Below are 26,435 nucleotides of genomic sequence, written 5' to 3' on the forward strand. Positions count from 1 at the left end.
TTATTTTTCTGGCACATGGATGCAATTACACTCAGTGCATTCCAGAGGCGTTCCTTTGAATCCTGTGCAGGTCTGCCTGCCGTTCCTGGAAGAAAGGAAGAAAAAGGGAGGAAAAGTCCCTTTTGGTTGGAGACGGAATGTCTGCACTTTCAGTTCTCTTTTTAGGTAGGTTGGCTTTTTGGTTTTGTTTAGTGTTTTTATCAAACTTCCATGCTCCCTCTTTACATGACAAATTTATTTCTGATGAGCTACAGAAAGGCATATGTAAAGAAAAAACTTTTATGGAAAACTCCAATTTCAGTGCTGGTTGGGTTCTGACGCTTTTCTTTTTGTTTTATTAGCAGGTTGACAGCCAGAGATCTTTTAATATCTGGATTAATTTTTTAGAAGTGTTGGTTAAACAGACTCCTTTTGGAATGTATGTTTCTTATTTAAAGACGACAGCGCTTTTAAGCAATGAACTAGCGAGGGGCTTGAGCGCTTCTAAGCAATGAACTAGCGAGGGGCTTAAACCTCTTTGGCAAAACAAGGTGAACAAAATGTCTTTGTTTCGGGCATAGTGTCAAATTTGCTTAACTCTGTTTTGATTTGCTTGGGCATTTAACATTCAGATTTTAAAATAAAAAGGGGTTATTGTTTCCAATTGATGCCTGAGATTAGAAACAGATGTGTTGAAGCACAAGAGGGAGGAGTTGGGGGGGGGAAAGGATGGGAGAAGGGAGATAAAGGGGGAAGGCAAGAAATGGGAAGAAAAAGGGCTGCTGAAATAAGGGAAAGAAAAGAGGTGTAGAGGTTGACTGTTCAATAGGAGAGAAGTGGAGAACAGGGAAAGGAGACATTAAAGACATTAAAGGAGAGTGAAGGTAGAAGGGCTGAAGAGAGATGTTTGTTAAAGCCACAGCCTATGGAGAAAAGAGTTTGCAGCCCTGAGGTCTTTGAAGGGGCTTGCCTACAAGACTAACTCGGAAGCAGCCTGGGTTTCTGCATCTCCTGAGGCACTGTAATGTGATGAGTGAGCTTCTGTCTCTGTTCTGCTCACCAGATCATGCTGACAGGCAAACAGTTTTGAAATCTGTTGCTGGATAAAAGCTGTGATTCCTGGGTCTTCCTGTCCCCCAGGAACCTGGGTACAAGTGTGGAAAAAGTGGGTTGGTCTTTGATTCCCTGGGAAGAGTTGAGCTCCACAGGGTGATGGACTGATGTGGCTGGGCACAGGTAAAACAGTTTTTGGACAGCTTTAAAGAAATATTGCAGGGAACAACACTGTTCCTGAAGTCTCACAGGTGTGCAACATGGACTAGCCAGATTTCTAGATATCTGAAAGACAGGCAGCTCTTGTAGAGCTGCTGAATAAACTGTAGAAAAAGTTTTTGCTCTAGGGATTGCTGTTAGCAAAGGTTTTATCTGCAGGAATGTGACAGGGGGCTTAGACATGCTGCAGAATCTGCAGGGGAGTGCAGGCAGCAGTTTGTCTGCCCTGCACATCTGCTTTGGCTGTTTGTGTCAATATGGTGGAGACAGTGTTTAAAGAAGACTCCAGGAGATGAGACAGCAAGATCAGGAAGAACAGCTAGGCTTCTGCCAGAGGTGTCTGGGCTGGGTCAGCCCTGCAGAAATGGCCCCAAAAGTGGCTCTGTGGAAATTAGAAGACAAAAGGGTAGGTTGCTTACCTCACTGATGGAGGCAAATAGGAACTGCAGTCTTTGATCCACAAACCCTGTTCAGCTGCTGAATATTCCCATATGTTGAAGGCTTGAGGCAAAAGGAATAAACCGTTGCCACAGAAAAGGTGCTTTTGGCTGTAAGGTAATGGCAACTTACCTTTGCACGATCAGTGCTGCTTTTATCTATAAAATGCAATGGGCTTTGTCATTGTTAGTCTTCTGTCTTTGGTATCTAGGCATCTCCACTATGCTAGTAACACAAACACAAGAGACAAACTCTGCCCTTGCCCATGAGTTGAGTTTCTCAGCCTTTCTGTGGGAGTTGTCCAAGCACTGGTGAGGGGAGGATAAGTAGATTCCCAAAGCCCACAGCAAAACCTGGAATGTTTTGTTAAAACCTGGAATGTTTTGTTTCCTAGTACTACATTAGTCATTGAACTGCCCCTTGTCTTGCCCCTGCTTTGCCTGTCTTGTCAACAGATTACTTGGTCTTTCTGCCCTGTGTCCAGCTTCATTCACCAATTAGAAGCATGTTCCAGGGAAAAATAAGGAAGTATTGTGGTTCCCTGCTCTTAGTTTGTCCTGCAAATGAGGAGGCTGGGGAATCTCATTTGCTAGCTAAAGTCTAATTGATTTTCTGCAGTAAAAAGGTGTAAAAGTGTGAATGATGGCTTGCTTTTCTTGCTGATAAAGTGAAATACTAGTGTGGAAAAAGGCATTTAGAGAAGCCAAGCAAACTTGAAAGGAAGGTTGCATGGTTTGGGTTTTCATTATTAAACATACCAATAGCATGGCTAATATATACAGTCCTTGTCTTTTACGCTGTTACCTCCTTTGAGCAGACAGGAAGCAGGAGCCAGTTTTAAGGAGACTTTTAAAACAAGAAAAAAAGAAAGACTTTCCTAAGTGTGGGCAAGAGCATGATTGTGCTTACTTCCTAGTTAAGGTTGGGTAAATGAAGTGGGAAGGAGTGAGGAGTGGAAGGTGGTATAGGCTAATGTGTGTGCCTACATGTAAGTGTGATGTCTGATTCTTGTCTCGGTCCACAGCTGATCAAAATTGTTTCAAACTCCTTGTGTTACATGCTGCACTCCTAAAAATCAAAATGCAAGTTTCCAAGGGAAATTCCACACTTCTGAGCATAAAACTTCATAATAGAATGTTGCATTTCTCAACGCATAAAAAACTAACAAATGTTTTCATTTAAATGTTTTACTGAATTAGTTTAAATTTTCAGGTGCTGGAAGTCTCCTTTGCTGCCTTTCACCCCCTCTGAGTCCATTTTGAATATTTTTAATGAGCCTTCTATTCAAGTAAAAAGCTAATTTTCTTGTAATCAAATATGTTCACGTGGGTAATGCTGGTACACCTGGCTTTGACACTGGTATTGCATGTTTCTTCCCTTGTTGGCTAGTGTATGTGCTCTGCCCTTCAGAAACTGATGGGTTTAAGATCCAAAGCTGTAGATGTGCCAAGCCAAATCAGTCATCCAGCTTTCTTGTGTCCTGCTATTGGCAGTGAACCTTTACCTTAGTGTTAAGGGTTGCTTACCACAATGTGTCTGACTTGATTGTCTGACAAATATGTGTTTGGTGTGTTAGAATTGGTATGTTATACTGGGGTGATGATGCTAGAGTGGGTGCAGCTGTAATAGCAAAAGTACCTTTTGTACTGATGTAACTGACCTCTGCCCTCTGAACTCTGAAGTCAATGACTCTTTTACAGCACTGTCCCAAGGGGATACAGCTCCTGCATTGAACACCAAGACTCCGATTGTCTCGCTGCACTGGGAAAAAGGTTATGGTGCAGATTCTTCTAGTGCCTGTTGGCATGAGCAATTGGGTCTGACAGCATGCATTTGCCTAGGTATTCACCAGATTTCTAGCTTGAAAATCTGTGATGATATGAAGTGGCTCTGCAGCATTCAGCAGTTGTAGGTCAGCCTGGGGCTGTGCTCTAGTATACCAAATCTGGCCTTTCTCTACTGTTCTAAGTGCACAGGCAACCTGTGCTGTGCCCTATCGCATCTCCTTGAGATCCTTCTCCCTAAACCCTTGCAATGCTACACTCCAGCAAAGCCAAGGACAACTGCAGTGTTACTTAAAAAACCACACTCCTGCTCCCAGTGAGGTTACTGGGAAGTTTTACATTTTAAAAAAAAGCAAGGGAGAATGTTCTTAGCAACCTGAAAACTAAGCTGATCTTCTGTTTCTGCTGATTTTCCAGGTATTTCCCAACTTTCTCAGAGGTAACTAACAGTATATAATACACTTGCTACTTCTAGTTTTCTTATGGTTCACTCTCTGTTGCCTTTACCTGTTTCACAGTGTACTTCGAATCTTGGTGGGACAAGGGTTTTGCCCCATGTTTTTACAGCACTTAACCAAACAAAGCCTTGGCTCAGGAGTGGAGTACCAAAAAAAGTCTGCAGCTGTGCAAAGGGGTTTTGTGTGTGATTTTGCTGCACGGATTTCATGTTTTCTTTGCATCGCTAGATTCTGAACAAATGCAGGTGACTGGTGTATTTAGCTCAAAAAAACTATTCTCCCAAGGACAGCTTCATATAACTGATAATTGACAACTCATTTCTGTCACAAAAACTCCAAAAGCAGTCAACAAAAAAATCAACTGTATGCAAGATTCAGCCTGTTACACTAGTGTGAATTTAGCTTTAGGACAGGGCAAAGAGCTCTTTAATAGAACACTACTTGGAATATCTAAGGGAAGGGAGCAAAGCAGTGTATCCATTTGGCATTCCAGGGGGAATTCAAAGGAGCTAGACATAATTAAGTGAGTTGCTATCTGGCAAGATATCAGGGTTAACACTCCTTGTGAGACACTAAAATTCTTCTAAAGCCAGGGATGGTTTGCATCAAATATTTTCTGTCAAGACGCTTGATGAGAAATGGCCTATTTTTCTCTAGTAGTGCTTTGTTTTATATGGAGTAGTTTGGATTTTTAGCATCTAAAAAAAAATGTTTATTTTGGGGGTTATTTTTAACATTTCTGGTTTTTCCATTTTACTATGAGGAAGAAAAGGAGAAAAAAGGTAACCTTCTAGTCTGAGGAAAAACAACATGCCAAAGTTAGTTGAAATTCTGAAGATTAATTCATTTCATGGGAAATAGAGCTGGGGGGAGAGAAGGCAACTTTTCTGAATTTCCCATGGAAAACAACTAGTGTTTTGCCTTTGTGCCCACCCTAGAGCTTGTATCCTCAATGTAGAATTAGTGGTCTGTTTCTGTGGGGTACTCTGGCCCACTTCAGAAGCATATTTTGTGTAAAGCAGCACAAGCTTCCCAGAAATGTCATTGCACAACTGGCTTGGAGATATCCTGATGTTTATCCTCAGGATCACAACAAATGCCCCTGTTTTCCTCAAGGCAAATACAGGGCTTTATAGGGAACTTAGCAGGTTTGCAATCCGGGATTGGTTTGAGTTTTCAGGAGCTGCCTGGAAAGAAATGTAAACAGTTACTCTGACAAAGCCTTGTGTTTATTTGAAAAATCTTTTGTGTGTAAGTGTGCTTGCTTCACTATACTAAATGATTGTAAGTGTGTGTCTAGTACCAATGAAGGTGCTGCAAGCTGCTTTCTGTGCCTTTTCTCTTCAGAAAGAGTCCCCACAGCCTTAGTCAAACTATACCTTAGATTCTAGATAAATCACTCCCCTGTGTTAGCTAAGGCACTAGTCATTGCTTGTGTATCTGTAATGTACTTAGACACTTGCAGAGAAAGCTTGGCTCGTGTGCACGCAATATTGTGTGTATCTTGCATGCACTAAAGTGTTACAGAAAAAGGCTCCTTTGGGTGCAGTGGAACTTGGTGATGCCCTGTCTAAAAGATGAATGGGTCTTTTTTTTTTTCCCTCAAAGCTGTTTCTTCATCTGTTTTTAGAAATGGTTAGTTTACAGAAGCAGTCCAGCAAAAAGCCAAGGGTGAAGTCAGGTCACTGAGGTCTGTGAATAGATACTCAAATGACAGGATAGCCGAAGATGCAGAAATGGCTGTGCAGGAAGGACAACAATAGAAAATGTGCAAAGTGATGGAAAGTCAACAGAAGTGAGGAGAGTGAATTTCTGTCTTGTTCATCTCTTACACTCTCTTCTCCCTTCAGTCTGCTGCTTCAATATTGCGGAGTGGAATAACAGCCCACCTCTGCCAGCCAGGGGTTCAAACCTTGCTGAAAACATGCTTTTCCCTGGGCAGAATACAGAGAAGGTGTATGCGATAGTGACTGGGAGCTCTAGCAGTGGGCTAGCAATCCAGAATAAAACTGATCCTTGTTCCCCAGAAGCTCACTAAGTAGTAGAAAAAGCAACTGGGATATGAGGAGCATAGGTACTGACTTGCCTCAGCAAAACACCATTGCTCGGCTTTTCTCAAGCCACTTGTTTCTTCATGTGACTCGTTAGGTAGCTCTAGCTTTTCTTTGCAACAAGTTGCAAAGAGGGACTGAGCAATTGTAAGATGCATTGAAGGTGGTGAATGTGATAGTCATGAAACAAGTCCTGTCCTCGTCTGCTCCTTCACCTTCTCTAGGAAAGCATTTGGCAGTTTAAAAAGGCAAATGTTTTACCTCAGCATTTCTCTTAATGGGCCAGACCCAAATTCATGATGTCAGAGTTGCTGTCCTACAAGAATCGATATACATTACAGTATATTTTCAGCCTGTCTCTTCTCCTGTGTAGCTGACATTCATTTTTGTGGCTGGAAAATGAGTATGAAGCCTTAGTGTATATGACTTATTCCTGACTGACTAGGTAGAAAGGTTGAAGTTCAGCTTAGTGCCTGCAGTTTAATTGCCTTTGGTAGGAAAAGGTCAGTGAGAATTTTGTTGTGCTTATAATATGCACTGGCAGAAGAGAGGCTGGTCTCCTGGAAACAGCCTTTTGAAATGGAGCGTGCACAGTTAGAGGCAACTGATGACCATGACTAGATTGCATTTGGTCTGCCATAATACTGCACTGCTGCTACTTTGGTAGTGTGCTTTGTGGTAAGTGTCACCCTTATGTAAAGCTTTGGGAAACTCAGTCTAGCAGGGCCCTGTTGAGTAGAGAAGTGTATAAAGCTCATCTAACAGAGGAGGAAGCTAAGACACAGGTGGGTGCATGCTGCCTGAGGGTAAGGCAGCAGTTATATTACATGTCTAGAACCTTTGCAGCTCTGACTTAAAACCATTTTCCCTTTAATATGTCCTCAAACATGGGTAGAAATAGTGATGGGCTGATCTTGTCAAACAGCTGAATTAATTGGCTTACAACTTATCAAGCTGAGGTCCTTCAGCTGCCATATGGAGGGATGACTTCTAAGCCATGGGAAGGTTTGACTTATTCCTACTTTGTAACAAGATACTTGATAAGGATTAATGGCTTTTTAGTACAAATGTGTTGAGAAACTTCACTCATGGTGTGAATGACTGCTCTTACCAGCAGAGCCCTCACAGAAAGGAAATTCTGGGCTGTGTGGAAAACCTAGTTTTTATAGCTAGCATGTACCTGTGGAGTAATCACTTGTAGTTAAGATGTCCATTGTGCTGAGCTGCTTGGTAGAGCAGAACCTGGAAGCCAGCTACCCTAAATAGGTGGTAGTCCCCTGTCCTTCCCTGTGTCTTCTGATAAAGGGGAATATTTGTCTGTCTTAAAGCATGTGCACCAGCATTCACTCAAAAATTGAAGTGCTCCTTACGATCTTCTAACAGCAGTGGCATAGTAACTCAAACAACTTTGTAAGTGGAAATGCCTCGAAGGCTGCTTTGTAGAGGGAAATGGTACGCTTTGCTGGAGTATCTGAAGGTAAAACAAAAAGCAGCAGCTCAGGAAAGCATTAGGGAGTGGTCAGTGCATGGGCTGGGAATCTGGATGCAGTTCCCTGCTCTGTTCTAGATCTTGGCAAGTCGTGTTGGTCCCTCTGTAGCTCTTTCCACTGCTTTGTGCCTCTTTGGCTATTTAGACTGTAAGTTCTTTTGAGCAGAGACTGTCTTTTCCTGTGTGCTTGGATAGCATTTAGTACAAACTGGCCTGGTAAGAGGCCTCTCCAGAACCGGACTGTGGAAAGAATGAGTGGCTCCATTCCCTTTCCCTCTTTGTGCCTCAGCAAAAATAACGGCATTAGGTGGTTTTCCAGTATTTGGAATATTTGAGATGCATGCTGGCTGAGTCTTATAGCTCAGACAGCTTAGGCTATTTTTTTTGTTTAAGGCTTGATAAAATTGTAAAGACTCATAGAAATGTTCAATATCGATATGAACCTTTATCTGTAGGGTAAGGCTGCAGAGTGCCAGGAAATGGTGGGGTGTTCTTGTGTGTGCAGGGGGAAGTCTTTCATATAATACAGCAAGCCTCGAATATTGAACTAAAACAGTCAGGCACTTCCTTTTTTTTGCTTAGAAAAAATATTGTAGGGTTTTCAACCTTGAAGGCAAATCACTTTATGACTTCATTGTTTAAATTTAGGTTTTGTTTTGCGGGGGGGATCGTTAGACTTGAAGCAAAAGCCTTATAGCCCAGGGACTGTCACTTCTGATTACTTCCAGTGACACTTCCAATTATTTCCAATCACAATTCCAGGGACAAGAGGAAAAAGGAGCCATGTTCTCAAGCATCAGGGCTTTTTTTCAGAACAAAGGATCATTTATCAAACCTCTGCAGAAAAAGGTACAGAGCTAGATTTGAAACTCTGCTGTGGTAGGGTAATTCCAGAGCAAATCTGAAGTGAGACTCAAGGCTGGTGTTTGGTGGGGTGCTGGAAATCCTGCTGTGGATCCTGCCTTGTTGAGTAATATTAAGGAAATTGCTTCATTTTCCTGAGGCATTAACTGGCACTAGGGCTCATTTCAGTGCAGCAAGATGCAGATTCAGTGAATGTCTGCTAAATGTTCTTTGGGTCTTGTAAGACACGAGCATGTGAAACTACTGCTCGTGGGAAGCAAACAGCTTAGTGTGCTCAAAATGGGAAATAAGAGCCTGCTGAAGGACCTTGACTGACTTCTAGGTGCAGGGAGTGAAAAATTTGGTGCAGTGTGTTTTATCCAGTGGTGAGTCTATGCGCTATTGTGTCCTTCAAAAAAATGAAGCAACACATGAATGCCAATGGAAGCCAGAGCACTACCTAATTTTCAGATGTCTCTGGTGGTATTACTTCAATGCTCAAGTGTAAAAACAGTTTTAAAATGGTATCACAGCTTTCAATCACACTCAGTGAAGCCTTTCATTTCCTTAGCTGTGCTGCACTAGGCTGTGGGTGAAGTTGGGCCTGTTAAGTGTAGTGGTTATTATTAGCAACTGCTTGCTTTATTTGCTTTATAGTAGTTCTTAAAGGCCCCAGCTAAGATCAGGGCTCTGTGAATGCCAGGGAGACTGTTTTACATTGTACTGATAAATGACGAGCAGCAGACCTGGTCTGATGTTAGGAGCCAGATATTTAGGAATGTGAGTCGATTTATAATGAGAGTTGCATGCTGGACCTGAGCAGATTTTTGAAAGCAGCATCAAATGAATGCTTAGCTTCATGTGGTGACTGAAGATCCATGACCCTCTGCTTTTAAAGTGGGAATGATAGGTATTAGTGATCTGGCTGAATGAAGTTCTGGTGATTACTTAGTACTGCCATAAATCCCTGTTGCTCTTCCTCAAGTGATGGTAGTGTTCCTCATTTCTGTATGTTTATTCTGGTCTGCCTGGGGTTGGATGTCACTGAGAGCTGCCTATGTCAGCTTCATCTGTTTTCCTGTAAGGGCAGACTAGTGTGTCTTTTTGTAGAACTGATGCTGCTCTAATATACAGACACTGGGCATTATTTGCCACTTGAGCATAAAGCAGACCACATAGATTTTGTCAGCAAAGTTCAGAAATTCAATTCCAGATGAGCAATTTGGCATTATTCTTGTTCTGAGGCCTTCAAAGTATTCCTGGTCATCAGCTATGATGGTTTTTGTGGTGTTTTCTGTTTTGATGCCTGGAGTAGGTATATTCCATTGCAGGCACCCATCACAATGTGACTGAGGTGGCACTTGCAGAGAGCTTGGTCCTAATCCCCTAGGAGTCTCAGCATTTCACATAAGGAACTGTTTTACTGAATCCATTCAAACTGGATGGATGTTTCCACAGTACAGCTTTGTCTTGTTCTAATGTGGTCTGTGCTCTGGGCAAAACCTTTCTTCATTTCCATTGTTTCAAGCTCTTGCTTAGAGACAAAGGGAATTTTAACCAGGCAAAGCATAGCTTTTGTGTTGACAAATGCTGTGATTGTTTAAAAATTCTCTTCCAAAGGGGAATTTTAAGCTATTGTGAGGGCTTTCTGGTCAAAGCAGCATTCAGGATGTCTAGATTCCATTCTTGGTTTGGCCAGTGACTCAGTGATTTAGTAATTCAGGCTCCTTTTTTAAGTGCATGTTAGTTTTGAGTGTTTCCATTTCAAGTGTTATAAAGGGTCAGTACTTCTGAAGATGCAAATCTAGGGACACATGAGCTTGGTCACACCAACTATGTGCTGTCAGGTGTCCTTTAAGCATTCGAAGTTTTGGGGGCGCATTTGAAAATACTGGTTTCAACTGCTTTGTGCCTCCTCTGCTGCTGTTCTGCAGAATAAGTGTCAGAGCACCCACAAATGTAGCAACCTTCCCCTCAGCTGTAAAGTGCTTTGAAATGACTGTGGAAAAGGGACCTGCAAAAGTCCAAAGTGGTAGTCTGTTAAGATGTCAGACAGTAGTTTAATGGGTGAAGAGTCTTCCCATCAGTGCAGCTCAGTGTGGCAAATAGATTCCAGCTTATCTGGTTTTGTCAGAGCTCCTTCCATTTAGCCCGAGGCTACTCCTGGAGTAAACAGAAGAGACAATTCTGCAGCTGTTAGTTAATTCAGACCCAATATGATGTGGTACAAGAAAAGTTCAGAACTCCGAGCTTCTCTGCTCTGGAACTAATGATCCTGCATTGCACAATACTTTTCCCTCTAATTACTTGAACTTGCATCTTTTTCCTATTTAGTAATGCCCTGGGCATGTTGCTTCCATTGTGGGATAGCAATGAATACATACCCATTAGTAAAAGGCATTGAATGCAGCAGAGGCTGCAGTGTTTCTTTTTCTTTCTGGTTGTCAACAAGCATCTTCCCCTGCCCCATATCCTCTTCTGTGAAAGCACCAGAAGAGATGAGGAAAGCCGAAACCAGAATGCAAATGGAACAAACTGGGCCTTATTGCACCAGACAGAACTGTTTAGGATGATATTTTCTGGGTTGCAAGTGCTCTAAGGCAGGGACTGTTTCTTTGCCTGTTTGCACTGTTCCCTACAACACTGCATACTTGAAAGCTTGTGTAGCAATCCAGAATGTCTTAAACCTAGTTTTCCTCCTGCTTTCTGTCTAAACAAGCCAGGTACCAGGCTAGCATTTTTGTGTAATTCTAGAGCACAAATTCATGCAGTGAGAAGGCAGAAGAGTTGGAAACCCAAGATATTCAGACATCTAAACAACCATTTAGATGGGATGCTGAAGGTGCTCACTTACTGTAGGCTTACGTAAATTGCGCTTGTTCTGTCCAGATCACAAAGCAGTATCTGCTAGCAAGTTTATTATACTTTGCTAGTGGCCCTAACTACTGAGCAGCCCTGTAGTGTGCGGTTTGGATTATTGGACTTAACATCTCTGGGTTTTAGCACATTAAAGCCACAGAAGAAAATGTAACAGAAATCTAGCTTACAGGAATATCTGAGAAAACTTTTGAGAGATCCCAATACACACAGTAACAGGAATTTTCAAGCAGTCTTGCAGAAAGAACTCCGCCCCACTTCAAAGGTAAAGGTAGAAGGAAATTGAGGGCACTGTTGAAGATTGCTAGAGTATATTGGAGGGCAGAGGATTTCATGTTGTTATCCTTGCATTCATTTTAATCAGTTGAGTAAAATTTCTCTTCTGGAAAGACAGCCAGACTTGGTTTGAAGGCCTCAGGTGGTAAAAATCTCCCATCGGTTTGTCACCAAGATTATACATCTTCTGAATAACTTGAATGTTTCTGGTTTCAGTTCTCATAAAGTCTCTCCTCTTTATCTCTGCCTGAGCTCCTTGTGCTTATTTTTATTTAATGCTGGCTTGGCTAGTGAAAGAGATTTACTGTAGCATGGAGCAGGCTTGTGCCACACCTTGGGTGCTGTGCACCACATGTTTCTGTCAAGTGCTCAGGACTAATTTAGGGGTTTATCCGTTAAGCCTTGAACACAGATGCTTTAGAAACCTTTCTGAAACTGTGGTACCTGGGCATTTTCAAAAATATCTTAGTTACTTTAATCAGTTTCTCATATAAAGAGACATTTAAATCTAGGACAGCATAGATACTGTTCAGGTATGTTCTTTACATTGTTTTTCTAAGCTCCCAGAAGAACTTGTATACTAGTTTTTAGAGGGGATGAAAATGTTGCTTAGATTGTCTCTCCTTATCTGCTCTTCACCTTCTCCTTAGAAAAATCTTTAAGCAAAAAGATGGGGGGAGGAGTTGCTTATTCATGCATGTAGAAGGATTTTTTTTTAACTAGCCAGTTAGACAATATTGGCATTTTCTCATTTGTTTCTCCCTTATTAGTGGCTCTCTGAGGGCTACTGAAGATGTGGACTGCTCCATTCTTTGTTTCCAGAAACCAATGCACCGATAATTCACGCATGCTTAGTTTTATAGAATATAATTCCTGGTGTATGGCACACCCTACCTCAGCTCAGAAACATGTTAAGTGGAAAAAAAAACCACAATTGTTTGCTGTAAGTGATTTACTACTGCTGAAATAGCCGTACTGGGCACTCTCCATGTGCTTTAAAACTATCACTTAATGGAGGCTGTGCTGGGCAGAGGTATGTCCTTTATTTTGATAAAGGCTGCCATCGCTGAGGAGAATCCTTTGAATGCAAATACTTTTTATCACTTTGCAATGGCATATGACATATGAGAACCTTATCCCTTCCTGTGCCACTCCTGCCTGTCTTCCCTACTTACAGAACAGTCGCAGCCTCTCCCATACTATATGGTGCAAAACCATATGTGCAGCATGCTTTGCTTCTGGCTGTAGCTTTCCTTTTAGTCCCTGTCCTCAGGGTTGTCCTCTCAATATTTCCTTTTCTGCAACCATGTGCATGGAAAATCTAGCCTACCCAGAAAAACAGCAACTTCCATAGCTGCTGATGTCCTTCATGCCAATGAGACGTGCTTTGAGTATGCTGAACCTCTTTTAACTCTATATGTGTATCTTCTTTTGTGGTTTTGGGCTTCATAAGCCTTTGATGGGGTCTGGGATGTTTGCTGGAAATGTCCAGATTCTGGCAGTGTCATAGCAGTGGGGTGGAAAAATCTCTCTACACTGAAAAGTACCTGATGTAGTGAGTCTGGCACAGCAACATCTTTACTCATTGGAAGGGAAATTAATTTCCTGTTTCTGCAAGGGAGGAGCTTATTCAGGGAGGAATTGGCATTGCTTTTCCATCCTTGCTGCTGATTTAAATGTTTCTTTATTTGTTACGATTATCTTGTATAAGCAGAATGGACAAAGAAATGCACTAAAAAGCAAATAAATTCTGTTTTTCTAAAGCATCTGTGGGGAGTAGATGGGTACTGAGCTCACTTAATTCTCTCTTCTTGAAAAGATGTCTTCTAGCACCCTTTCAGTATGTATCTTCCTGGCAGTATGATCTAATTGCCCTGGATTTAGGAGGTCTGTGACATTCTTGGCTTTTAAGTATATCGAAGTCTTTTCATCCCGTTATGTCTTAGCGTCCTAGCCCCAGTGAGTATCATTTTTGTTGCGACACTGGGCCATAAATGCTTTATTTCAGAGGGGAGACAGTGTGTGGTCTCTTTGTCACTAAACATTGATAAACTTATTAGCAAATGAAGAGTGCATGATGGGGTGGAGGCTGTCAAAGGGTCTGTGACTTGCACTTTCTGGATAAGGTCTATAAGTAGCCAGGTTTAGACCGGGTCTGAGTTACAGGAGGAAAGGACAGTAGTAGCTATGCATTCCTGATCTTGAGGGAACAGCCCTGCTCATTGCTTTAAATCATTCTGGGGTTTTATTTTTCTGTGTCAGCACTGTCAGAGCTTATAATCCTCAACCAGAAGAGGCCATCCTGCCCTACCAAGAGAAGGACTTAAAGTGAGGAATCCCCTTCAGCAAGGATGTGGCAAGCAGACTGACAATGTAAAAGAAAGGAAAAATATCCTGAGCCAATATGCATAAAATTAGGGCCTGATTATGATGCATGATTAAAAATAAAACGTGAATTCCTCTAGCACAGGGAGCTGGTGGAGCCACACAATGGGTAGCACTACTGTCAACCATGCATTATAATAGTAATTGAGCAGGTAATCATTATGCATGCTTTATAAATACCGACCATCAGTTAAGTTCATACTGAGCAGAAAGGGAAGACTTGATATAACAGGTAAATGTAATTTCTGCAGACATTTTAAATAGCAGTCACTGTTCATATATTCTCTACATCCCCCTCTGACCCAGTAGTAGTACATAATATATGAACATTCAGAGTAGATGCCAGGGAAAATGTCCTAGGCAGATGTGAGATTAAAGATACTGCAACATTAGACTTGCATCAGTCCTGAACCGTGCTATGAATGTTAAGACAGGTTGGCCTTATGGGCAGAGGAGCTCTGTTCATTATCTGGCTTTCAGGTCTCCTGGAAGATTGAGCAAGGCACTTCCCTTGTGCTTCAGGTGGGGGCAGAGACTTCCTGTAGGAAGTAAGGTGTGACTAATGCGTGGAAAATGGCACATAAAACTTGATAGTATCTTTATAGCAAGACAGTCAGAATTGTAAGGAGAGAAGAGATGGGAAGACAGGAATCTGGATTTGGTTCCAGTGATGACTGTGTAGTCTATTGGAATGCAAACTTATCACTGGTAAGGTTCAGATCTGTTGTTCGTTAACTTGTCTCATCTCAACTGTGATCCTAGTAGGTGGTTTTGCAAGTCCTTTTGGAGCCTTGGTTTCCCCATCTGTAAAAAGGGAAATGTCTTATTACATACTGTGGTTTATGGTCTTCAGATAAAACAATGTGGAGTATTGAAAAATAGTTTGATTATGTTTTTTTTATCAGCCTGCCCTTTCCAAAAATCTTATCGCTGCTGTCTGCTTGCATTTGTATTTCATGCCACTGGGATGTAACTTTGCTCTGACAGAGCCAGCTCTTTCAGCATTTAGGGAAGAAGAGTTTGAAATCTTCAGGAGCCATACAAGTCCTTACTTCAATTCTTTATAAATTTTGTAGGAAATGCACTCAGCCATACTTCCTAAAAGAGGAAATGCTTGAGTCCTGTCTCCTGTGTTTAGCATAAACAGAATCCAGATAATTTAATCTAAAAGGAAAATGTTCTTTTGAGGATAAACAGCCTGAATAAAACATTTCTAAGCAAGCCCATGATAATGTCCCCCCCCCCAACCACAGTTTCTATCCTGAAGGATGCCAGAAGCAGCTGGCTGATCAAGGGAATCGGCCTCACCACAAACCAGACTGTAAATCTTGCTCAGGATACCCTGTTATGCCTGCTCTAATCATGCTGGTACCTATAATCATCCCAAATGATCCTTGAGGATCAACTGGGACCCTGCCAGTGGGCACATCTTATTTGGCTTATTCTGCATAAATGTCAGATAAGAGCCATTGCCTGGCAGATGTACTTTGGTTTTGTTTCTAGATGTTAATGAGGACCAGATGTGGAGAGACTTGTGTGGTCTGGGGCTGATGAACTGCTGTTATCTAAAGTCTGGAGCTGTTTGACTACTTTTCCCTTCTCTACTAGGCAAACATAATAAACTATTTTCAGTGTTATGAAGCTGTTGCAACTTTTCCATTTGCTGAGCTTGCTGGGCTGAATAAACATGGGAGGCAGAAGCTGGGAGGGTAAACTCAGGCTTGTAACAGGGAAATGAGGGCTGTGTATCCTGTCACTCCAGATATGGCAACCGAAGAGCAAATAGGCATGTTAATTGTCAGTGCAAAATTCACACATTAAAACTGTGTCCTGGACAGAATGCCAGCATCTAATAAGCATGTGTTACAGAATAAGAGGTACAGTAAGGGTTAGGATACCCACTTAGCTTGTTATCTTGTTTCCAGTTACTTACAGTAGCTGGTTTAAGGAAAAGAATACAGGAACATGGTAAAAACAAAAAGGGGGACTCTTCCCTGGCAAGATTTTTCCTCATATTTATGGTTAGCAAATGGCTAATGTACTCATTTAGCCATAGTTCCTACTGTGGCCCTAGGCTTGCCACAGTTATTCATGCCCTTGATTCAGTTCTGTGAGCTGTCACAATTGCATCAGACTCTTACAGATGCCTTGGAAACTCTACGATAACCCTAAGAAGTGTTTCACTTTTACATAGATTCAGCCACTGAGTCAGACTCCTGCCTGAGAGCAAACACGGAAATAAGGAGCTAGGAACTACTGGACCAGATGAGACTAAGAGTTCATCTGAATGACTGTTTCACTTCAAAATGGTCCAGTATCAAATGGAGGTGGAAGAAAGCCCACTACTGACAGTATGCAGAATCACACGCTTATGTTGGAAACTTAGTCCTGAATATTAGGCAGTTAAGGAGAATTAGGTATTTATATAGCTGAAGAAATAAATCTAATGTAGCTTGTCATTGAGCCTTCTAAATATCTAATGTATTCCTGAATAGATGTTAAGCACTTTGAACCTATTTTCTGGTAGCTGGATCCTCCATTTCTTAATGTGTGTTCCTGAGCAAAATCAGTATTTTGCCTTTGCCAGTCTGTAATATTGCAACTCTAGGTGCTTCCAATCATGTCTTGTCACCAAGGGTGAATAACCACTAATGATGCCAGTTTCAGAAACAGTAATCTCTGCCCTGTGGGACTAGACCTTTCCAGGAGGGAAAAGTGGAAGTCTGCTTAAATAACTGCAAACTCAAGTCTTGCTTTTACTTCTCTCGTGTTCTGGGAAAGGACAATGCATCAGGTTTTGCTGGTACTGCAGGTGTACTGTTCTATTACAAGCCTGCTGTGACTGCAAGTCTGTCTTCTAATGGATTTTAAATGCATGGCAGAAGTACTGTGTGCACAGAGAAAAAAACTGGGATACTGTTTATCACATACACATCCTTGACATGATAGACCCAGCTTGCCATGGAAAAGAGGTAAACGATCTATGGAGGAAACTTGCCTAAGGTGTGTTTCAGTGTGAGATTACTGAGATTTTATTGGAAAACATGTTTCATGGCCAATATCTGAGTGTAAATGAAAGGCATGGACACTAGCTGAGTATACAGGTCTGAGCTGCTGAACTTCAGTGAATCTGAATTGGCTGTAATGGAAAAGAGAGGCTAGACTATTTCTCATTCATAGAGGAGTTGAAACAAAAATAGGCTAGGGAACCTGTTGAGGAATTTGAGCTTTGGCTTTGTGGAGAATTTCATGTAGCCTCAGGTGGTTTTGTGAAGAGCCTGCCTTCCAGGTCTCCCTGCTGCCTCACAGCCATGCTTTTTCTCTGGCTGGTTCAGGACAGAAGAAATGCATAAATAAGTGGAATGTGGTGCTTTGTTTAGGAGCTTGTGCCTGGAGAGTCTTGCTTAGTCTGGGTCAAGGTAAAGGTCCCTGCAGTAAACCCCTGGCACAAGACTGCTTTTCAGCTTGTTGAAACAATGCAGCTGAGCAGGGTTTAGCTTAAGGAAGGAATGTGAACTGTTTAAGACTGGGAGATGACTCTGGGCTATGCTTGCTGTCAGATATGCACAAAGCTCTGTAAGAATGTGTTGTCTGGCATCTCTCGGCACCTCTCATGTTTTATCTGCTTACCTTTTATAGTAAGTGTTTTTTTGATGCACACCAATGTGTCCAGGCGAAGAGAGACACAAGGATGACATGATGGACACTTTGCACATATTGAGAGGCAGGGTGCTATGACTGATGCCCTGAAAAGAGGGAGAGAATTAAACTCATGAAGTTATGTAAATCCCACCCTCAGTTCTGAACGAGGCCTGGACCTTAACATCAATTGACGACGAGGGCTGGTTCATGCTAAACCTCCCCCTTCACAGGTGAAGACCAAGATCAGGGCAGCCCCTGCTGTCTTTACAGAGCCCTCTGAGAACAGCTATCTAATAATGTAGTGAATAAGAGCTTGTAGCTAGAAGTTGAACCTTGACAAGTGCAGGATAGAAGCTGAGATTCAAGGAATGATCAGGGAGTTTAATATGCTACTGAACTAGTCTATCAGTGGGGCAAGTAGGGCTGTTTCTTGGGAAGAGATGCTAATAGAACCGCAAGCTGTCCAACTGTGCAAACATCACAGCAATGTTCTGTGGTCTCTGCTGTACTGAAAACTTGATCAAAACTCATCTGCTCTGGCTTTGAAAAAAATCTATTAATGTTGCATTTAATTCTTACAATTGTGTTATGAATTGAGACTTAATTTAGTAACATTGATGGAGCTATGAACTTAAAATGTCCCACTGAACTGTTATGGGCTTAAAATATGTGTTCTGAAGTAAAACTGTAGTAGTTCCGCAGAGCTATATTGTGCATTGCCAGTGAGGTGGCAAGTGCAAATGTGGGTAGACAAGTGTATATCAATAATAAGTGGACTGAGTCAGTTTTTAGACTCTCAAAAACACTATACAGGTGGCTAAATTACTCTCCAGTTTCTTTGCTTTCTTTGTTTGAATATCTTTTTTATCTAAGTTTCATTAGAATAGAACCTTGACTTATTCTCAGTCTTATAATTTATTCTAAAGATATATACAAGGCTGCTTTTTTTTTGAGAAACCCCATGGGGTTTGAGGCTTTGTCAACCTCTCCAGCTAATTAAAAAAGTGCTTAACAAACAAAAGTTCACATATCAATTTTTCCTGTTTATACCCACAAGTATTTTTTAGTGTGAATCAAGCCTTTAAAACCAATTGACTTTCTGGATATACAGCAGCTATTTGAATGTTGCATCAAGAGAAGGGTGCTTTAATTGCTTTCCAGAGTAGCAGGCAACAAGCAAGTACTACACATATGTAGATATAGAGTATGTTCTGTGCTGTTTCTTTTCTCATCGATCTGCTGCTTCTCAGTGTCTGCCAAAGAGCATATAAAACAGAGGCATTTGAATGAAAGGACAGGCTTTTAAATTTGCAACATTTTAATGGATTTGAGATTATGTGAGGAGTTAACATCCCCGTTGCTTTGCAAAAAATCTTCAGCTATCCAGTTTTTCCCCAGTCACTTGATAATCTAAAAATTTTAAGTCTGAAGTCCTCTTCTATGAGTTTCCTCATCAGTTTCAAATTGCCTGTTGTCTGGTTTTTATACACAATTTTTAAGATGCTCAGAATCATAACTGTCTTTGTTATTCTCTAATCTATGCAGTGTCTAATCAAAACATATCCTTGTCTGAGGGCTTAGCCTAATGTAAATAGTATCAAGCCACATGTCTAAGACATCTTCAATTAGCCAAATTATGTAGTCAGAAAAATAGGAGTAGAAGCAAATTTTTACTAAGTAGTAATTTGGCCCTAAACTTAAAAGCCTCAGATGCTCTATTTCTCAACTGCCTTGGCCTTTGAAATAGATTCACCACATCAAGAGCCTTACAATAGCAGGGAGGCACCAGGCTGCTGCTTGTGTTTGTTGCATTTATTTTTGATTGTTTATTTATTTGATCTTAAAAGTTCTTTGGGGGAATCTCTTATCAGCTCTAAAATGTGGTTGCACTAGTAAATAAGAAGCAGTGACATTAAAAGTAATTGACATTAAAATGTGGTGACATTAAAATTAATCATGTTTGATGGATGTTGGAGACTGAATCCCCAAGGCTCCTGGGTTCATGTTTTAGCAAGTTCTGACATTCATTCTCCCCCTCGGTTCCTGCAGCAGTTGTGTAACTGTGCCTTCCTCACCCGCTGGTCCCGAAACCCCGTGGAGGGGAGAGGATGCTGGTTCAGAAAGGAGAAGGGGTTTTCTTGGAATTTACTGCTTAGTAGCTTGGGGTAAAATGGTTGTTCTGTTCTCCATTCAGTGAACTAGTGTCATTCTCAATCAACGCAGTACTGGCGACACTGGTTTCCTAATTGGCAACAGAAGGTTGAAGATGAAAGGGACCACTGGGATGCTTGCAGCAGAGCCGATGGGGTTCTGGAGGGTTTGTTCCCTGTGCTACAGCAGTTCCAGGCAGAAGAAGCCATGCAAGAAAACCTGACTCTTGCAGTGTGAATAGGAAATTTTTTTGTTGCCATTTTTAGTAATAATGGGAAAATATTTAGCTTTTGTAACAATTGTGCAAAGTTCAGAAGGAAACATTGTCAGCTGCCAGTTGGGCTCATGTGGCACCACCAGTAAGTGAAAAAGAAACTGACAGTGCTTTTCTTTGGGAGCTGGAGGGGATGTGGTATAACCTAACACCTGTGTTTTACAGCAAAGTTCTTTAGCAGCAACCAGGAATATGATGAGTGTCAGGAATGGCTGATGACTGGTCGCTATTCCCATGCTTGCTTTGTGAAGCAAGAATCAGGTGAAATCAGAGCAGCCTGCAGCTCTTCCTTTGGGTGGCTGAAGCTTACCTACAGATGTTCCCTCCAGGCAGAGAGCTAGAGGGAGAGATGCAGTGTTTCTTGTTTCCAGTATAACATTTTCCAACTTCCTTTTTTAGCAATGTGAAGCTTGAAGGGGCCTCAGAAAAATGAACCAATGTATTGGGCAAGAAGCCAGCTACCTCCTTGCAGCTTGAGCTCTGTGCTGGCTTCACTTTCTGTCCTATTTGGAAACTAGAAGTTATGAGCTGCCATGAGCTGATTTTTTTCCTTTCCCTTCCCCCCCTGTGGTCTGTATAGGGTGCCAGTCTTTGTAAGAGTCAACGCAGTGAGCATATGGCCTTTTTCCATGGCCTCCTCTTGGCACTGAGTGGTAACTTGCCTGAGATTCAATGTAACTCAACTTTTATAAGAAGCAAAAAGGCTGTGCTGTAAGTTAATTTAGCTGGAGTTAATGCTTGGCCTAGTGGTTAGGGACACTGAACTCCTGCAAGCAGGCAGTCGAGGTGTTTACAGTGTGTAGTTTGATTTGGATGGACCTTGTGAATTGTAGCTCTTATTCCCAACTCTGCCACTGATTCCGTGTGACTTTGGTCAGTCTTTTGCCCATAGCTATCCTTGGGCAAATTGAGCTTTCATTATCTGCTTTTTCTTTTGCAAACTGAAAACAATGATACTTAGGAGCTTCACTAAGCGGCTATGAAAACGCTGAGATCTTGGCATGGGAGGGTCAATGGGAGCACCGTGATTTTGTCCTTTTCATTGTAGAATGTGCATAAGTCACGCTGTGGGGCACCAGTAGGGGGAAGGTAATGTTAAGGATGTTTTTGCTTATGCAATATGAAGCTAGTTAACTCACTGCCACTGGATGAAGTCCATAAGGTTTAAAAAAGTAAACAAGTAATGGGCTATTGAGTATACTATTTCATTTTCTTTGCACTTTTCTATTTCTCTTTGGTGATATCCAAGTCCCTGAGGACTAATAGCCTTGAGTATCCACAATTTCTGGATGTGCAAGGTAAAGTACAAACAACTTGCAGTTGAGTTTTTTTAGGGTGGCTAGTTTGCAGAGGTGCTGAAGACCTGCTGCTGTACGTGCCCTCAGTGAAGGGTATGAGGGTGAAGAGCAGCTTGGGGAGGCAGAGAAAGAGCAGAGTGCTCAGTTTAGACTGTTTTTATCTAGTCTTCCTTCTGACTGAAAACGCCTTCTTAAAGCAGGGGCAGAGAAGCTGTGTCAGCTTCTATTAAAGCAAATGGATTTTCCTGGAGAAGCCAAACCAGCAAAAAATCCATGAGTACTGCAGAAACTAGCCAAATATTTTGGCAGCTTCCTGTGGTAATTCTTGCTCAAGAACACTGGGCATTTTTGAAGACAAAATTAACCCATTGCAACACTGGATAGCAATAATATAAAAAGTTGATTTAAACTTGCAGGGAAGCATATTTTGTGGCTTCTGCAGAGAGGGTGCCTCCCTGCAAACCTGGGTTTATATGCATTTCCAGTATCACCAGTAGGGTATGGAGACAAAGGAAGCAAACTGGAAGCAAACAAGCAGTTCTTGCTTCAATTCCCCAAATCGGAGCATTGCTGGATAATGTAAAGTACTATGTAAATATTGAGGTTTTACCTTAGCACATTTGCTTTGCCCCTTTTTCTGCCACTTTCTGTGGTCAGTTAATGATTTAGTTATTTCTCTGGCACTTTGAAATACATTTAATTGTTGCCTAAGTAAATATTGGGGGAAAAACCAATGTTCAACAGATATGTTTTTACTTGCAAGTTCAGGCAATCAAGAAACAATATCAGATGATGTATCTGATAAGTTACAACAGCTTGTTTCTTCCATCATGTGGAGAGAAAACTAAAAAAAAGCTGGTACTGGAGTGAAACTGGAGGCAGCTGTGACCTGCTCACAGATACTGTCAGCAGTAAAAAAAAGGTTGAATTCAACAAATTATGTGCTCAGTTATCACCACAGACCACACATGCTAGGAGAGCTGGTGTTTACTGTAAATGTGGCTGACAGATGGCTGCCAGACATTACAATGACTTCATCATTGAAGAGCCCACCACCCTGATGTAGCAGCTGTGCACACAGTTTGTGTCATGGTAGCTGAAACCAAACTGTGGCACTTGGGAGCTTCTCTGTAGCCAAGGCAGTGGGAGAGCCAGCCTTGTATGCTTTTTTTTTCCTGGGCAATCTAGAAGTTGCTGTGAAGCAGGAAGGCCTAAGGCTTTAGGGAGTGGGATTTGAGTCTCATGGATGTCTCCTTGATGTGCTGTAAGACTTGGAGCTTGTCATAGAATAGTATAAATGGGAAGGCATTTCTGGAGATCTGTGGCTCAAAGCAGGGTTAGCTTGTGTCAGGCTGCTCAGGATTTCAGCCAGTCCAGTTTTGAATAGCTCCAAGGATGCTGATTCCACAGTCTGTGAGCCCCTGTTCCAGTGGTTGAGTGTTCTCATAGTGAAATTTTTTCCTAATATCTGACGAATTCCCCTTTTCAGAACTTCCTTATTGTCTCTCACCCACTCGTGCACCTCTGAGAAGTCTGGCTTTGATTTCTGTACAATTTTGTCGTTCCCTCTGTAAGCTTTACATATGCATCCCTGAGGCATGTAGGTTTTCTTGCATAAATTGAAAAGGACAGAAGTGAGGTGCAGAGAAGCTGCAGCTTGTCCGGGAAGCCTTACTTCTGCATGAGGGCTTGAGGTCCTTTTTGAGCTTGAGCTTTCCTACCAGGAAGCTTAGATGAATTTCCTGAATACTTCTCACTGCCAAGTCTCCCATATCATTCAGCAGAAACTTTTCCTCCATCACTTATCAGACTGTACGGACCCACTGGGATCCTTGTTTCCATGGAATGCCTGTATTCCTGCACTAGCTCTGGAGTCCTTGTATCTTGTAGCTTATATCCTTTCCCCTTTGCAGCTAAAATACCTGGGGTTCTGTGGGACAACAAGGTGAATGTAAGCCATCAATGTGCCCTTATGGCAAAGGTGGCCAACAGCATCTGGGGCTCCATCAGGAAGAGTGTAGGTAGCAGGTCAAGGGAGGTGGTCCTTCATCTCTACTCAGCACTGGTGAGATCACATGTGAAGTACTGTGCCCAGTTTTGGGCTCCTCAGTATGAGACAAATATACTGGAATGAGTCCAGCTAAGGGCCACAAAGATGATAAAGGGACTGGAGTGTCTGCTTGGAGCAGGGCTTTGGATGAGATTATCTCTGGAGGTCCCTTCTGAACCCCACTATTCTGTGGTTGTAAAGCAGTTCTGACAAAACTGAGATATCACGAGTTTATGATAGGTGCTACAGATATGGTTTGTCCTCAATAGCAGTTTTAAAAGTGGCTCTGAAAGATGATGCATGCACATTTTGTTCACAACAAAATCCAAAATAGTTGTTCACAAGACAGGAATAATGTAGTACAGTCTATTTTTTTGTTCTCAAAGACTAGCCTTTTCTCCAACAGTTTGTTATTTCTTCAACATCATCTGTGTTATGGTAAGTCAGGGCTGTTGATAAAACAGTTCTTGATGTTGAGGAAATGAGTTGGTTAAGTTGTGGTAGGGACCTCTGAATAAGAACGGAGGAAGAGTTCAGCAATGCTTTTAAGTTGGTCAGACCTCTTAGATAAACGGAAAAGGAGGGTGGAAATTCTGAGTCTTGGTGGTGGGAACTGGTCATGTGTGCTACCCATTCCTCTTAGGCTTACTTCTGTATACTTCACCTGACCTTTACAGTATGTTTCTTGATAAAGATGCCTGACCTTTTCACATCCAATTAGCAGATTTGTTCAACAGTTGCCTGAATCCCATTTTTACCCTCTGCCCTGCCTCCAAACCCTTTTTCCTGTTCAGCATCTCAGAAACATTGTGCTTGCTCACCAGAGCTCGATGATGTACTGTAGCGCTCAGACAGGGCTTTTTTGCTCTTGGTAAGGCAGATACCCGATGTCTGTTTGTACAAAGGTATCTGCCTCTCCAGTCTTACTTGGGGCATCCCTCCCTTTAGGAAAGGGACATGTGCCAGAGCAGAACTAGATTGCTCTTTTGAGCAAAGGTCACAGGAATATTTGGCAGGCATGATGCTTGCATGTTCTCATTCAGAGTTTCCCCTAGCAATGGCCCTAGGCTTTTGCAGATTTCGTTGCTTTGCAGAGCCCTTGGTATTTGCAAACATGTGCAAAATGTATGTAACATGCATTTCAGCTGCTGGCGTTGGAGCCCTGTGGTGAGTAGAGAAGAAAATCTTCTTCCCTACCAATCTCATTCCTATTGCAGAGGCATTTCGATATGACCATTAGAAATTAAGTAAGCCACCATGGTTCTGCTCTGACAAATTCTGAGCTGTTTGGCTCTGGAATAGTATCCCTCCCTGTTTGTCCCCCCAACAGTTTGGAGGTTTTATTTAGCTCAAGTAATACTGAAGCTTTGTTTTAGTCTTTCCACCTGCATGTTTGAAAGCCAGTTAAAATTGGAAAAGTTTAGTGCTTTGAGCATGCTTCTATTTCCGAGGGAAGTGAAATGGATCTGCTTTCTATTTAGTCCTTATGTCTTTTCCAAGCATCTTATATGGTAACTTAATTCATGCTTTGAACTTTTGAAAAGTAAGACTAGGGTTTTGATAAATCTACACTATGATTAAAAAAGAAACACCACAGGTTTATGGAGTAAATAAGTAGACAGTTGAAAACCAGTAAGTAGTACGCTTTCAACATGTCTTTAAATGTTCTAAAACTTTCACAGAAACAAAAAATTAATTCATTTTCTTATGTTGGTTGTTAGGTTGCAGCATTGTTGCTGCACTTAACCAACTTAATTAATGTAACTTTATTGTATAGCCAGGTCCTTTTTAGCACTGTGGGTTGTCAAGTGGAATGGATCCAGAAATCAAGATCTGGCCCTCAGCTCACACACTGCAATCCTGTGGGTAGTGGAATCCTCCTCGGACTTCAGTCTCTGGCTATTGTCAGTGCATGGGAATGCCTTAGGTTCAGCTGTGCTCCAAACAGTCACTAGAAAAAAAATAAAATGTGCAGGAATCTATCATACTTTGTATTTTGTGTTAAATAACATTTCCTTATTTCCTGTGTCTGACTTTTCAGTGCTTTTCTTAACTTCAGAATCTCTTGCAGCAGCTGTGCAGTGTTGCTGTCAGTTAAAAGAGCTCCACTTTGGAAAGCTGTCCCTCTGAAGAGAGAATGCTTTCCAAATTATGCATGTCTCTTTTAAAGTCAATGCAAGTTCTCACGAGTATAGTATTCAGTCTAGTCTTTGGTTTGTAAATGTTACTGGGAAGAAGCTCAGGATCATTTTGAGCACAGGGCCTCACCAAATGTAAGATCAGACTTTCTTCAGTATGATGCAAACATACTCAGCATGTAGAGATTTAGTGAATTGTCTGCATGATGCCAACTTCCCAAAATGCAGTTGGTGAGTGTCTCTTCCAACATTTACAGTGGGGTTTGCATTCCTCGGTAATCCTTACTCACTCAATTCATAGCTCTGATTCAGAAAGTGTGATTTAGAGCTCTGCCTTTACTCATCTGAGACCTTAATGTGCATGTCCAGATGCTGTAACTCCCAGTAACAGTGGAAAAAATGAGAGGAAAGATGTATCTGTTCTCAGAGTCTGCCTGCAGCTGGTATGCTGTTGTGCCAAACTAGGAAAGATGCAGGGAGGGAGTTGAATCATAGTGATAAAAAGATGATCAGGTTTTTAATTATCTTTCTTCCCTCTGGTTCATACTGAAACCAGCGCAAGGATGAGGATTAAGAGAATGAGGTTTCTTTTAATTTTCTAACCTCTCATGAGTTCAGTAACTACTAAGTAATTGATGCTAACTGCTATAGCACTGGTGAGAAATAGAGGCTGTAGACAGTATCTGTAACTCTTCTAGAGTTAAGCTGCTATTGTTCCTGGTCTTGGGCTCAGACCAGAAGGCTGCACCTTGCATTCATCCCAGAAGTGTTGCGGAGTTTAATGTAAGTCTTTGACAAGACTTATGGGGGTGATGGGGAGGAGCTGCTGCTGTTCATTTTCTGCCCTAGGGTAGGCTGTAGCTGAGGATTTGAGACTGAGTGAATATGAAAAGTGACAGAGTGCTAATACATTAGGCATTCATTTTGTATCATATTAGTAGTGCTTGTAGTGGATAAGTGAGATGTCATACCGTGTTATGTGCAATTATAAGTACGCAACTGAACATCTCTTTGAGGTAACATGGACGTG

At 41.8% G+C, this 26,435-nt stretch overlaps 1 protein-coding gene across 1 annotated transcript in view; it reads left to right on the forward strand.

The window, feature by feature from the left end:
- Positions 1-19: 19 nt before the first annotated feature.
- CLMP (CXADR-like membrane protein) overlaps positions 20-26,435 on the forward strand; it is a 40,887-nt gene continuing 14,471 nt past the window's right edge. The window contains 2 exon segments of the mRNA XM_009701119.1: positions 20-120; positions 122-165. Coding sequence (XP_009699421.1) covers positions 20-120; positions 122-165 — 145 coding nt within the window.

This window comes from Cariama cristata, unplaced genomic scaffold (genome assembly GCF_000690535.1).
Source record: "Cariama cristata isolate BGI_N322 unplaced genomic scaffold, ASM69053v1 scaffold6595, whole genome shotgun sequence".
Taxonomy (NCBI): Eukaryota; Metazoa; Chordata; class Aves; order Cariamiformes; family Cariamidae; genus Cariama; species Cariama cristata.